At 52.5% G+C, this 11,577-nt stretch overlaps 7 protein-coding genes across 7 annotated transcripts; 4 read left to right on the forward strand and 3 right to left on the reverse strand.

Moving 5' to 3' along the window:
* Window positions 1–83: 83 nt before the first annotated feature.
* Window positions 84–1,193, forward strand: APUU_31270S (uncharacterized protein; the record flags this gene model as incomplete). Its single annotated transcript, XM_041702455.1, has 1 exon — window positions 84–1,193. One exon carries the CDS (start codon window positions 84–86, stop codon window positions 1,191–1,193), a length of 1,110 nt encoding a protein of 369 aa, XP_041555239.1.
* Window positions 1,194–1,475: 282 nt separating this feature from the next.
* Window positions 1,476–4,032, forward strand: APUU_31271S (Zn(II)2Cys6 transcription factor; the record flags this gene model as incomplete). The annotated part of the gene is made up of 5 exons (XM_041702456.1): window positions 1,476–1,585; window positions 1,658–1,671; window positions 1,726–2,643; window positions 2,690–3,831; window positions 3,889–4,032. The coding sequence occupies 5 exons, from the start codon at window positions 1,476–1,478 to the stop codon at window positions 4,030–4,032; spliced, it is 2,328 nt and encodes a 775-aa protein (XP_041555240.1).
* Window positions 4,033–4,586: 554 nt separating this feature from the next.
* Window positions 4,587–5,477, reverse strand: APUU_31272A (shikimate dehydrogenase family protein; the record flags this gene model as incomplete). The annotated part of the gene is made up of 1 exon (XM_041702457.1): window positions 4,587–5,477. The coding sequence occupies one exon, from the start codon at window positions 5,475–5,477 to the stop codon at window positions 4,587–4,589; it is 891 nt and encodes a 296-aa protein (XP_041555241.1).
* A 361-nt stretch (window positions 5,478–5,838) lies between these two features.
* Window positions 5,839–6,756, forward strand: APUU_31273S (shikimate dehydrogenase family protein; the record flags this gene model as incomplete). Its single annotated transcript, XM_041702458.1, has 1 exon — window positions 5,839–6,756. The coding sequence occupies one exon, from the start codon at window positions 5,839–5,841 to the stop codon at window positions 6,754–6,756; it is 918 nt and encodes a 305-aa protein (XP_041555242.1).
* Window positions 6,757–7,169: 413 nt separating this feature from the next.
* APUU_31274S (putative pathogenesis associated protein Pep2) lies at window positions 7,170–7,926 on the forward strand (the record flags this gene model as incomplete). Its single annotated transcript, XM_041702459.1, has 2 exons — window positions 7,170–7,297; window positions 7,353–7,926. The coding sequence occupies 2 exons, from the start codon at window positions 7,170–7,172 to the stop codon at window positions 7,924–7,926; spliced, it is 702 nt and encodes a 233-aa protein (XP_041555243.1).
* A 33-nt stretch (window positions 7,927–7,959) lies between these two features.
* Window positions 7,960–8,958, reverse strand: APUU_31275A (sugar phosphate isomerase/epimerase family protein; the record flags this gene model as incomplete). The annotated part of the gene is made up of 1 exon (XM_041702460.1): window positions 7,960–8,958. The coding sequence occupies one exon, from the start codon at window positions 8,956–8,958 to the stop codon at window positions 7,960–7,962; it is 999 nt and encodes a 332-aa protein (XP_041555244.1).
* A 195-nt stretch (window positions 8,959–9,153) lies between these two features.
* On the reverse strand, window positions 9,154–11,544 carry APUU_31276A (putative pentafunctional AROM polypeptide; the record flags this gene model as incomplete). The annotated part of the gene is made up of 2 exons (XM_041702461.1): window positions 9,154–9,360; window positions 9,421–11,544. 2 exons carry the CDS (start codon window positions 11,542–11,544, stop codon window positions 9,154–9,156), a joined length of 2,331 nt encoding a protein of 776 aa, XP_041555245.1.
* Window positions 11,545–11,577: the final 33 nt, after the last annotated feature.

The following is an 11,577-nucleotide window of genomic DNA, read 5'->3' on the forward strand; positions in this document are numbered from 1 at the left end:
AGTGCAATTCTTAAGAGCCCGATCTGCCGCTCAACACGCGGTATTCTGTCACTCTCACCTCCATATCCTGCAACGGGCGCAGCATGGCCGCAACCCCGACAACACCGCTGACCCAGGTGCTTCCGCCCCTCATCCTGGGGGGCGCTGGGTTTAGTTATCAACATACGCCAAACCCGAACCCAGAACGGACAAGAGAAGTCTTGACGCGGGCCTTTGAACTTGGAATCCGCGCCATCGACACCTCGTCGTACTACGAACCGTCCGAGGAGCTGCTCGGCGAAGCGTTGTCACATCCGGAGTTCAGCTCTCGCTACGGCCGCGATGATTATATCCTCATGACCAAGGTTGGCCGTGTCAATGCTACAAAGTCCGACTACTCTCCGGAATGGATTAGATACTCGGTTGGTCGTTCACTGCAGCGACTACGGACGAGCTACCTGGACGTCGTGTTCTGTCATGATATCGAACTAGTTGCGGAGGACAGCGTATTGGAGGCAGTTGGAGTGCTGTTGGAGATGGTGGCGGCTGGAACAGTCCGCTATGTTGGGATATCGGGCTATCCAATCGACACCTTAGCCAGGGTCGCTCGTCGCGTACGAGATGTATATGGCCGGCCGCTGGATGTAATACAGAACTGGGCGCAGATGACGCTGCAGAACGATCGGTTGGAGAGGCAAGGGCTACAAGCATTCAAAGAAGCTGGCGTGTGCAGTGTATGCAACTCTAGCCCTCTTGCAAGCGGACTTCTGCGCGATGAAGGTGTACCGATTGCTGCGCTAGGAGACTGGCATCCAGCGCCAGACGGGCTGCGTGGAGCCGCGCATGCCGCGGCAGGCTACGTCGCATCGCAGGGAGATTCATTAGCCAGGCTGGCGCTTCGATATGCACTGCGTCGGGCGCAGAATTGTTCAACAGCAGAAACTCGCGTTGGCACGATTATGGGAGGCACATCAGTGTCCGAGATTGAGGAAAACATCACAACGGCGATGCGGGTGCTGCGGCGGGATGGTGGGACATGGAAATGGGATTGTAATGACGAGCAGGCATTGGGTTCAACCGGTAGCAAGAGGGATTTAGATTCAGATCTGCGCTTGTTCGCAGGCGTCCAGGAAATTCTGGGCGAGTGGAGGAATTACAGCTTCTCAGATGGGAACGCGGAGAGGGAGGAGGCAGCTGTCCAGACGAAGCTGTAAGTACTTAAGAGTCAGTTAGACGTATTTAAATAAAGCAATAAACTTCAAGTTTCACATGAAGGAGGCCAACTCACCGGGAAAGCCGTGATGGATTGAGGAAGGAGGAAGAGCTGCCGCCCGAAGAGGAACGGAGACTGCAGATTAGCCGGGGTTGTAGCCTCAGGCTTCAGGCCGCCAAGCTGCCAATCCGCCCATCTCCCCACATCTCCAGTCCCCCGTCATTTAAGTCCAGCTCTCCCCAGTCAAAGCTCGCGAATCCGTCGAGCATGAATTTCCACGCTCATGGATCGCAGTCCGACTATGCTGGATGGCGGGGACAACCGACTGCGCGTCCTGCGGGCCTGTGACCGCTGCTCTCAGTCCAAACAGCGCTGCGATGGAGAGCATCCATGGTACGTCCCAGTGCCTGGAGCTTGTTTAGCTCCTTCTCCCTGCTTTTCATCCAGATAACTGACAAAGCCCAGTCAGCGGTGTGCTGGTTAGTGGCTTGATATGATCATGGGGTCCCTTTTCAATCGGCTAACCGATTCAGAACGAAACACTCCATGTCATTACGAGAAGCTCGTGCGCAAGCGTGGCCGTCGTCGGCGGACGAAGCCAACCTCCACCGGCCACAGGGTGCTGGCGCCCGGCCCTCCGAGCTTGAACGGCCTCATAAACCCGACTGAGATGGAAACTTCGCCGGATGACGGAGACAACATGCCCGAAAGTTTGCGAAGGAGAGATACGAACCCGTTGAGCACGCCGTCATACACAGATGACTCTACACGAATAACGGCGGAAACAAGAGCGACGGGGGGAAGCAATGAACAAGAGGAGAGAAATGGCCAATTTGGCCTCGAGATTGATGCGCCTGCGGTCGTTGGCCATCGCGACTCATACTCCCAGCACCTGAATCCATTTATTTTCCAGGATGTGTTCTTCGGAACGCCAGGCCGTCCGAGCAGCCAGGCTGCGTTTACGCCCGGTCGCGTTGAACACTGGCTGGACAAGGCGGCGCCGATTCCACGCAGTGCCTCTCGCGGTCTGTACTCTACAGTTTCACATAAGACCCCGCAGGAAAATCCTGGAAATGGAACAGCAGTCCAAGGCCAACTGTCGTACCCTTGCCTGGAACCTCTACTTCCTTATTTACAGGGAATACTCTCCCCGGGCGATGCTTCAGAAATGCTTGAGATCTACTTTAATGAACAGAGGAATCCGATCTTCAAGGCGGCCTCACCATATACAATCACTCATGTCATACAGCCATCCTCTGTTCTCCACCCAACCGCACCGCGGCCCACCTCCTCCATCCTACTCCTAGTTATGTTGCTTTGTGTTGCACAGACGGCGGACATCAAAATATTCGACCCCCCCGGAGCGCGACAGCGCATTGTCCTCGATCTCTATCGTTTGGCGCTTGACTTGATGGAACCGGTCGACTGGGATAATTATTTCAGGACGTCAGGTATGTCGTAGAACCAGCCCCTATGCGGTAAAACTAATTTCATTAGATGGATGGCAGTTTCATCCACGCGGCGGATCCACTGATAAAGACGGACGCTCGTCCGTGTCGCATGCTGCGGGGAGCGGGCTCATACCCGATTTCCTGGGTTCAACTGATGCCATTCTTGCAGTTGTGATCATGACCCTCGTAATATCCGGCGGTCATTTCAAGGCTGACTCCTTGAAATGGTGGTCGAAGGCTGTCCGACTGGCTCGTGCCAGTGGATTGAGTATGGAGGATCAGGGAATGCACCCGGGATCCCTCGCTGGCCAACTGTATCAAGGACACGCAGGTCGCTCATGGTTGATCGTCAAAGAGGAACGTCGAAGATTATTCTGGCTCATTTACTGCCTAGATCGTCATTTAGGGCTTTCGTTCAATGCGCCTGTGAATTTTCCAGAAGGCACGTTCTGCGTCGCGGCGCCGTTACCTGAGGCTCTTTGGCAGAAGCTGGAGACGGTAGACCTCAATACCATTCCAACACCGCGCCTCGGCCCTCCGGCTAGGATATCTGGATACGGGTTCTTCGAGTATTTCCTTCCATTAGCGACAGTCCTCGGCCATATAATCGACCTCCACCACATGAAGAACCATCCTCTTCTTGGTGACACCCTTGGCCATGCGGCTGTCCAGAAGATCGAGACCCTCATCTCCCAGCGAGAGCAAGACCTAGCTGAACTAAGAGATGAACTCGAGAACCCCCTACCGACACAACACCCGGTTGACCCGTTTAGCCACCCTCTTGGCTATGGCCATACCCCAGCATCAACAATTGACACAAAGAAACCGCTAGTTCTTGCCTACAGCACTCATATGCTGCATGTCTTCTACATCCTGCTCCATGGAAAATGGGACCCAATATCCATGATCGAAGACAAAGACGACTGGATCACCTCGGACAGTTTCCAAGCGTGCGCGTCGCACGCCCTCAGCGCAACCGCCGCCGTGCACCAGATCCTCTCCCTGGACCCGGAACTCACCTTCATGCCATACCTATTCGGCATATACCTGCTGCAAGGGAGCTTCATACTCCTCCTCTTCGTCGACCGGATGCCGGAGCTAGGATTCAACAAATCCGTCGAGGAAGTCTGCGAGACCATCATCCGGGCGCATGAAGTGAGCGTCGTGACGCTCGACACCACGTTTCAGGTACTACACCCTATCACCCCATTAATATTATTTAGAGCGTATATCTAATGAGAACAGAAAAACATCCGTAAAGTCTTCCGGTCAATGCTACATGATGCGCAGCGTGCGGATCCGCATTTTCGGGAAACGCACAAGGCCCGTCGGAGGGAGATTTTGTCGCTTTACCGCTGGAAGCGTACGTCGCATGGACTGGCTTATTGATGTTTCCCCACGGGATACTATGATCACCCCCCTGCCAACGCACTGGCTGGGTATTTTAATTCGGATAGGGTAACTAGGTTTATTGCGACTGTGTTAGTTTGGCCGCTGATGTAGCCTCGGTTCTCACAGCTGAGGGCTGGCGCACAGCACCAAACCCCCCTCCAGGATTTCGTCCTTGTCGGCTACTCCATGGACGGAAAAGACGTCATGGTCACCTCTTCCACTCTGCCTACTAAACTGCTGGAATTGTCTAGGGGCCTCATACTTGTTGCCCCGCGCCGTCGGAGATAGAAAAGCAGAAGAGGGTTCGGTATGAGTACAATGATCCTGTCTGGTGGACGATGTTGATCTGGAGCTGGTGGTGCACTATAGCTCAAGCGGCATTCGTCTCGGTAAAGAAGCTCGACAGGTATATGCGTGAAGCATTTGTTACCCCCTGAAGGCCCAGAAGCGATCCTTGAAGAAATTATCCATTTCTAGAAATGTCGCTCCCCACTAGGGGTCAGCCAACTGCCTCATAGCAATCTACTCTAACCCCAAACCAAGCCCTGTAACTAGAGCATACTCAAGGAACCCCTTCCAACACCCACCTCCCTCGCCAACACAGCCTCAATCATCTCCTCCCTGGGGGGCTCCAGACTCGTCCACAGTTTGAACTGATCAAACGCCTGCGCAAGCAGAACCTCCACGCCGGTAACAGTTGCCCACCCTTCATGCCTCTGCGCGACAGTCAACAACGGCGTCTGCCGCGGCTTATACGACATGTCAATACAAAGCCCCTTACTCCTCTCTTTGAACAAAGAGCCGAATTGCTCCTCGCTTGTTGTTTCAGCAGGAACAGTCCCGATAATAACACCCGGGGATTCAGGGAGAGATGACCCTGAGAGATCAGGGATAACGGTTATATTGAACGTACCCTTGAAATCGCCCCGGACCTTTTCGGCGATGGACTGGGTTCGGTTAACGAGGTAGATGTGTTCCACGCCAGCCTTGTACATTGCGTATAGAGCTGCTCGCGATGCGCCGCCTGCACCTATGACCAGACCAGCTTTTAGAGAATTCCTCTGTCCTTGCCCCGATGTTGAAGTTGCGTACTTCTTGATAATCACATAAAGCCCCGACCAGTCCGTATTATCGCCTATAATACTCCTCTCACCATTGCCGTTACATATCGGGATGAGTGTATTAATCGCGCCAATTGCCCTTGCTGTCTCAGACACCTCGGTGCAGAATTTATGCACCTGCAGTTTATGAGGCATTGTGACGCTTGCGCCGCCGAAGGAGGGAGCGTGGATTAGATGTGCGACTTCATCTATGCTGGCTGATTCGTGGATTGTGTATGTGTGGGGGAGGGCGTGGTGGGTGAACCCTGTGTTGTGGATTGTGGGGGAGACGCTGAAGGAGATGCCGCTGCCGAAGATGTAGAAGTTTCTGGGCTCGGTCATTGTGATTATTTCAATTCGAATGAGGATGGGGGGGCTTGTCAACTTGTTATTTTGGATGGTGGTTGAGTAGTTGAGAGTGGAAGGAGAGGGCAGGTAGATGAATACACGGTGTTTACCCTCCAGGGTATATTGATGCAGGTTGAAGAACGATTATCCACGGTTATTCGAATACCGTTGCATATTGACCAGTGGCACCGTTCTCAAAGGCTGAGTATCAAGTTGTAAGTAGGGTTATCCACATAGGCAAAGAATATAACCGATGCCGCGGCGGCACGGGCTACATCTATTAGCACCGACCACCTGGCAGGAATAGTTCAATTACGATACCCATTCTACTTACCACCGTAAATATACGACGACGATGACTTCAGAAAAGAGAACCCTCCACCTTGTCGGCGTGGGCGTGACGCACTCGATTGCCCCAGGGATGCACAACCACATCGCACAGTCCCTCAATCTCCCCTGGACCTTTTATGCCACCGAATGTCCCACTGTTGAAGATGTACTCAGCCTCGCAAAGAAGCCAACAACAGCTGGTCTGGTAGTGACGATGCCGTACAAGAACTCCGTGATGTCGCAGCTGGACCAGCTAGACGATCTCGCGGCCATGATCGGTGCTTGTAACAATGTCTATTACACAAATGACAAGCCAAGGCAGTTATGTGGAACGAATACCGACTGGAGGGGTATCAGGGGCTGCTTATTAGAAAAGGGCGAGGAGAGTCAACGCCCGTCCAATGGAAACCCCGGGGCGGCATTGATTGTGGGTGCTGGAGGCGCGAGTCGGGCTGCTGTGTACGCACTGAGCGAGCATCTCCACTGCCAAACGATCTATATCCTCAACCGCGACGAGGATGAGGTTCGAGATCTTATTCGCGATGCGCGGAAACTGCCTAGGGTGCCCGAGATAATTCACATCACGACAACGGAACAGGCAACAGGGCTGCAGACTTCACCGTATTACATTGTCGGCACGGTTCCGGATTTTGAGCCGCAGACGCAGTCTGAGAAGAATGTTGCTGCGATATTAGAGTGGTTTCTATCTCAGCGGACCAAAGGGGTGTTGTTGGATATGTGCTTCAAGCCGCGGCGGACACGGATGATCAAGCTGGCGGAGTCGCTGGGGTGGCCCTGTGTTGAAGGCACGCATGTTATCGGATATCAGATCGAGGAGCAGTGGCGACTATGGGCTGGAGAAGAGCAGGTGGCCTCGTTGGATAGGGAGGGGGCGTGGAAGGTGCTGCTCAAGGCTGCGGAGGAGAGTACAGCAATTAACTAGCTAAGACGGTGTTTGTATAAACTCTTTTATCTAGAAACATAAGTTTAGGATAAACCTGGAGCCACGACTAGACAATAGAACCATGCACTCTTTTCAGGGATTGAGGGAGAGGGATGGTGACCGAAGTACTCTTAGGGCATACCACCAGCAGGTTGACAAACAGAACTGACCCTCTCATAATAGACAGGCAATTCCCAGTGTTCTAATCCTCAGCCGTGTTTCCGTTGCTTTTGATATCATTTTCTCCAAAAGTCTGGATGACCCCACCAGACCCATTGTCTCTCCATCTCCCCGCAATGTCATCGGCAATGACATTAACCGAACGGACTGCCCGTCGGAACGACCTTTATATTCCAACACAAGAAGTTATATTCAGCAAACACTACCACTGAGTGACGAACAGACAAAACCAAATGCTAGATCTCCATACACTGCCAGAGGGCACACGCCCTGAGAACGCCATCCACAACAACGGCCCCGACAATCTCGTTCTCGAGCGCGCAAAGCTGCGTGAACTTGCCGAGGGATGGCCTTGTTACCGGTACGAATGCCTGGATGGAATGCTCAATGTTTATATACTGATAGACAATATATAGTGACGCCTCCGAGTGGGCAAACTTCGAATCAATATTCCACCCCAACGCCTTCGTCTACACCACCTGGTCCGGCCGGGTCAGCTACAAGGACTTCATCGCTGCGTCCAAGGCCGGAATGGATAAAGGGGCGTTTATCATGCACAGATGCCACGGGGTTACTAGCGATATCACCCCCGACGCAACCCGTGCCGTGACGAAGATGAAGGCGACCATTACGCAGCGCTTCAACATTGAAGGTGCTGAAGTCGATGCAGAGGCAGACTGCCGCTTCTGCTTTTTCTTTGAAAAGGCAGATGGTAAATGGGGAGCGCGGTTTGTGAGACATTGGTATGAGAAGGATAAATTAATTCCGGTTGTTCCTGGGCGGTTTCCCAGTATCGATGTTGAGAAGTTGAATTCGTATCCTGAGGGATATAAATGTTTGGCATATTGCCAGGAGGCGACCATGGGAGTGACGGTCCTGAGGGATATGCCTGGACATAGAAGGCATGTTGGGACGGTGAATGGGGAGAAGCATGATCTGTTGTATAGACTGGCGAAAGACTGGCTGGACGGGAAGGAGATTGATGTCTAGTCTGTACTATGCTATTGTCAGATGAATGAAGAACTACTGTAACTGAAATCGCTCCTGTAACTTCTTCCAAGACGCAATACCCCGTCTCGCATGCTCAGCAGGAACTCCCTCCCCCTCCTCACTCATAGTCCTGGAGAACAACTCCATCGAGATAAACCCCTTATACCCTAAACCTTCAATGAACGCCCTCGCCACATCCTCAACAGGCAAATAAGCTCCCCTATCCTCCTCATACATAAATGTCCTAGCGTTCCTCGACCAACTCATCCTCGCCGGTTGTTGTTCCACATAAAACTCATGACCCTCCACAAGCGGACTCCCCATCCTCTCCGCATCAACAACCTGGATATAAAACACCTTGCTCACATCAACTTCTTTCACAATAAACTCAATAGTCCTCTCCAGCTCCGCATCTGCATCGACGGCCTTACCATCCACAGCAGCCGGATCCCCCCAAACCCGCCCAGCGATATTGAATGTATCCAAACACATCCCGAAGTTCGACCTGTCGACCCGGCGCACCACATCCCATAGTTTCTGCACCGTATCGACATGTGTGCTCCAGCACAGATTCTCATACGCGAATCTCACGACGGGCGTTTGCGCAAGGCCCATATTAGCGACTTCACGGAGATCAGACACAATCACGTCGATGTCATCGACGAGTTCGTTTGCTGGTAGGAAATTGGCCGGAATTTGAATGGTATCTGTTCGTAGTCTCTTGGCAATCTGTAACCATAGTTTCATCTTCTCGATTAATGCCTTATGTTGTTCTCGGTCCTTGAGTCCCTCGTAGAATAAGAACGGCTGGAGGCCGATGATTTGTAGACCCGCTGATTCACATAAAGAGTGGATTGTGTCTGCGGCGTTGAGGAGGGCATCTGCGGATGGAGCTTCTGAGTGGGATAGTTCACGCGCGAAATAGTCTAGGTCTTCGTAGAAGACTTCGATTCCCTGGAAGCCTGCAGTGGCGGCCTGGGTGATTTTACTGGGGAGGGCGTGGACCCAGGCGCGGCCTAGGGAGGCGCTCATTATGGCTGGTTGATAGGTCATTTTGCTGTTAGACGCTGTGTTTCGCAGTGGGAATATTGTTTCCTGCTTTTTCAAGAGAGTTGGCAAGATGGAGAGAGTTGTGGCGATGACGTTGACGGTATTATCCTTAGCCGCGGGTGTAGGTATGTCCGATCATGAGGATTATGACATTTTAGTTTATTGCTGACTATTTTTCTATTGATGAAAGTACCCATGTTTAATAGCCTCCTCTTCGATAACACGCCGCATTACATGCACTGGCGCTGGTCGTTTCGTAAAGAGTTCATACTGCGCAATGCCCTGCTCGACCAGCAAGCTCAGCCCATCCACCACAACCCAGCCTGTTGATCTGTGCTCGAGCATTTGCTCCAGTAACGGGGTTTTGGACGCACCGTAGGCGACCTATTTCTGTTAGCCTTTTGTGACCATGAGCCGTGCAATGGATAGTGAAGGGGGTTGTACCTCAAGAAAGACACCACCAGTCGTACTCTGCAACCACTTCTCCGACACGCGAATATCAATCAGAGACTCACTGCCTATTTTCTGCGCAGGAAGACAGGAGACTACTATAGTTGGGAGACGCATATCGGCAGGCCAGGGGTCATCGACTGATCGGATAACCTCCAGTTGGAACTCTGTACCGAATTTAGTCTTCGCCCACTGGTGGTAGTAAGCAGATAGTTTCTTCGCATTGTCGATAGTCCTGTTATCTATGCAGATCTGACGGATTCCGAGCTGGTAGCAGGCATATATGGCAGCGCGGGCCATACCGCCGGCTCCGATGATTAGGGCTGTTGTTCCTTCTCGGATGGTGTTTGCGGGTGAGAGATGGTTATGGATGCAGTTTCTGATCCCGATATAGTCGGTGTTGTAGCCTTTGCGGATTGACCTCTCGCTGCCGTCTGGCTGGTGTTGTCGTTCAAGGACAACCGTGTTCACGGCGTTGATGTCGCCCGCGTCTGGGTTGATTTCGTCGAGGTATTCGAGGATGGCTGTTTTGTAGGGCAATGAGACGGCAATACCGCCGTAGGCTTCGTCGTCGAGGAGTGGGTGGATATATGATAGGGTGTCTGCTTGCAAAGTATCATAAGCATGGGGAAGCCCGCAAGAGAGATAGGCTGCGTTGTGCATGGCTGGTGAAAGACTGTGCTGGACAGCTTGACCGACTATAGTGAAACGCTTCTTAGGGTTGAGAAAGCACGCTGTAAGTGCCTTTTGTGCTTCAGGTAGAGTGACTCCAAGTCCGCCGCAGTCAGGAAGGATGACGGGAGACAGGATAGGGTTCAAGCAGACTGATGTACGCCCCAGTACCCCCATATTGTACATTATGACTGGTATGTTCGATTCCTGCGACACACTCTGCCTTAGAGAAATACAGGCAAGGCTGTCCTCTGATAGAGCAGATTCACCGGTGATGCGGATGCACTCGAAGCCGAGCTGTTGAGCCTGTTTAGGGAGGGCGTGAGCTTCGGCAAGTTCATTTCCCCAGCCCAATGAGACTGTCTGATGATATGTTGCTATTGACTTGGTGTGACCCTTTGTATTATTTATCGTATGAATGGCGCTGGGACCGTGGGTGATGGAGCAGGTTATGGCATCTGGGGCTAGACGGAGCAGCGTTTGCAGAATCTCTGTATATAACTCCGGGTGCTGCCCCGTCGGATGTACATCGACGACGATAGGAACCCGAGAACCTATTCGAAGGATTGCAATATACCGCGCCAGTCGATGTATCAACCCAGTTCTGTCAACTGTGTCTAGATCAATGACCAGACTGATGGCGTCTGCCCCAGCATCTAGGGCTTTGAGATCGGGACCAGAGTCCAGCCACGACGCGGGAACCTGCAGCGTAAAAGTATGAGATGGCGAGAAAGGCTCAGACGAGAATAGAGGGCTGTTCTTGTGTCCAAAGATCCGGTTCAGAAAGCGCACAAAGGCCCGCTCGGTGTCTTTCAGCTTCAGACTGGAGGGTAGTGGACTGGATGACCGGGCTTCCTCGAGATTGAAGAATTCAAAATTGGAGGAGGCCTCGAAGAAGGTATTTCCGACTTGACGGTAGCGTTCAAACTTATCATCACTGGCTGTGACCAGCTGGCGTAATGCGGACTCGGCTCTTCTGATGTATATCACCGGATGATCCTGAGCGAACTCTCGCAACGAAGCCTGCTGTTCCTGATTGGCAACCCCCCCAAGCCCGACAATAACGCATCCCTTTCCGCATTTTGATAGTAGATCTTGTGATAGCTGGCCCTCGACCGCGCGATACTGTGGCAACCCATTGGCAGCGATATACTCCTGCGGCGACAAATCGAACTGCTCCCGGAAGACAACCTCGAAGTCAACGAATCGTCGACGTAGGCTGACCGATGCAATAATACCCAGTGTCCTCTTCCCTGCCCTTGGGAACCCTATTAGAACTATCGTGGCATCCGGGCTATATTGGCGGGTATAGCTGGGATATCCGCCGTGAGGAAGATCCCCAGAATCAAGACCCCCTTCTGTCGTGCAAGCCCCAAACATGGTCTTCGGGGCCACATATTCTCGCGAGCGACGCATATCTTGACTGTAAAGCAAGTTATATCCCATCGTGCTTCGGCAATCCTTGAACGGTATTTGCCC

This window comes from Aspergillus puulaauensis, chromosome 3 (assembly GCF_016861865.1).
Source record: "Aspergillus puulaauensis MK2 DNA, chromosome 3, nearly complete sequence".
In the NCBI taxonomy this organism is placed as follows: Eukaryota; Fungi; Ascomycota; class Eurotiomycetes; order Eurotiales; family Aspergillaceae; genus Aspergillus; species Aspergillus puulaauensis.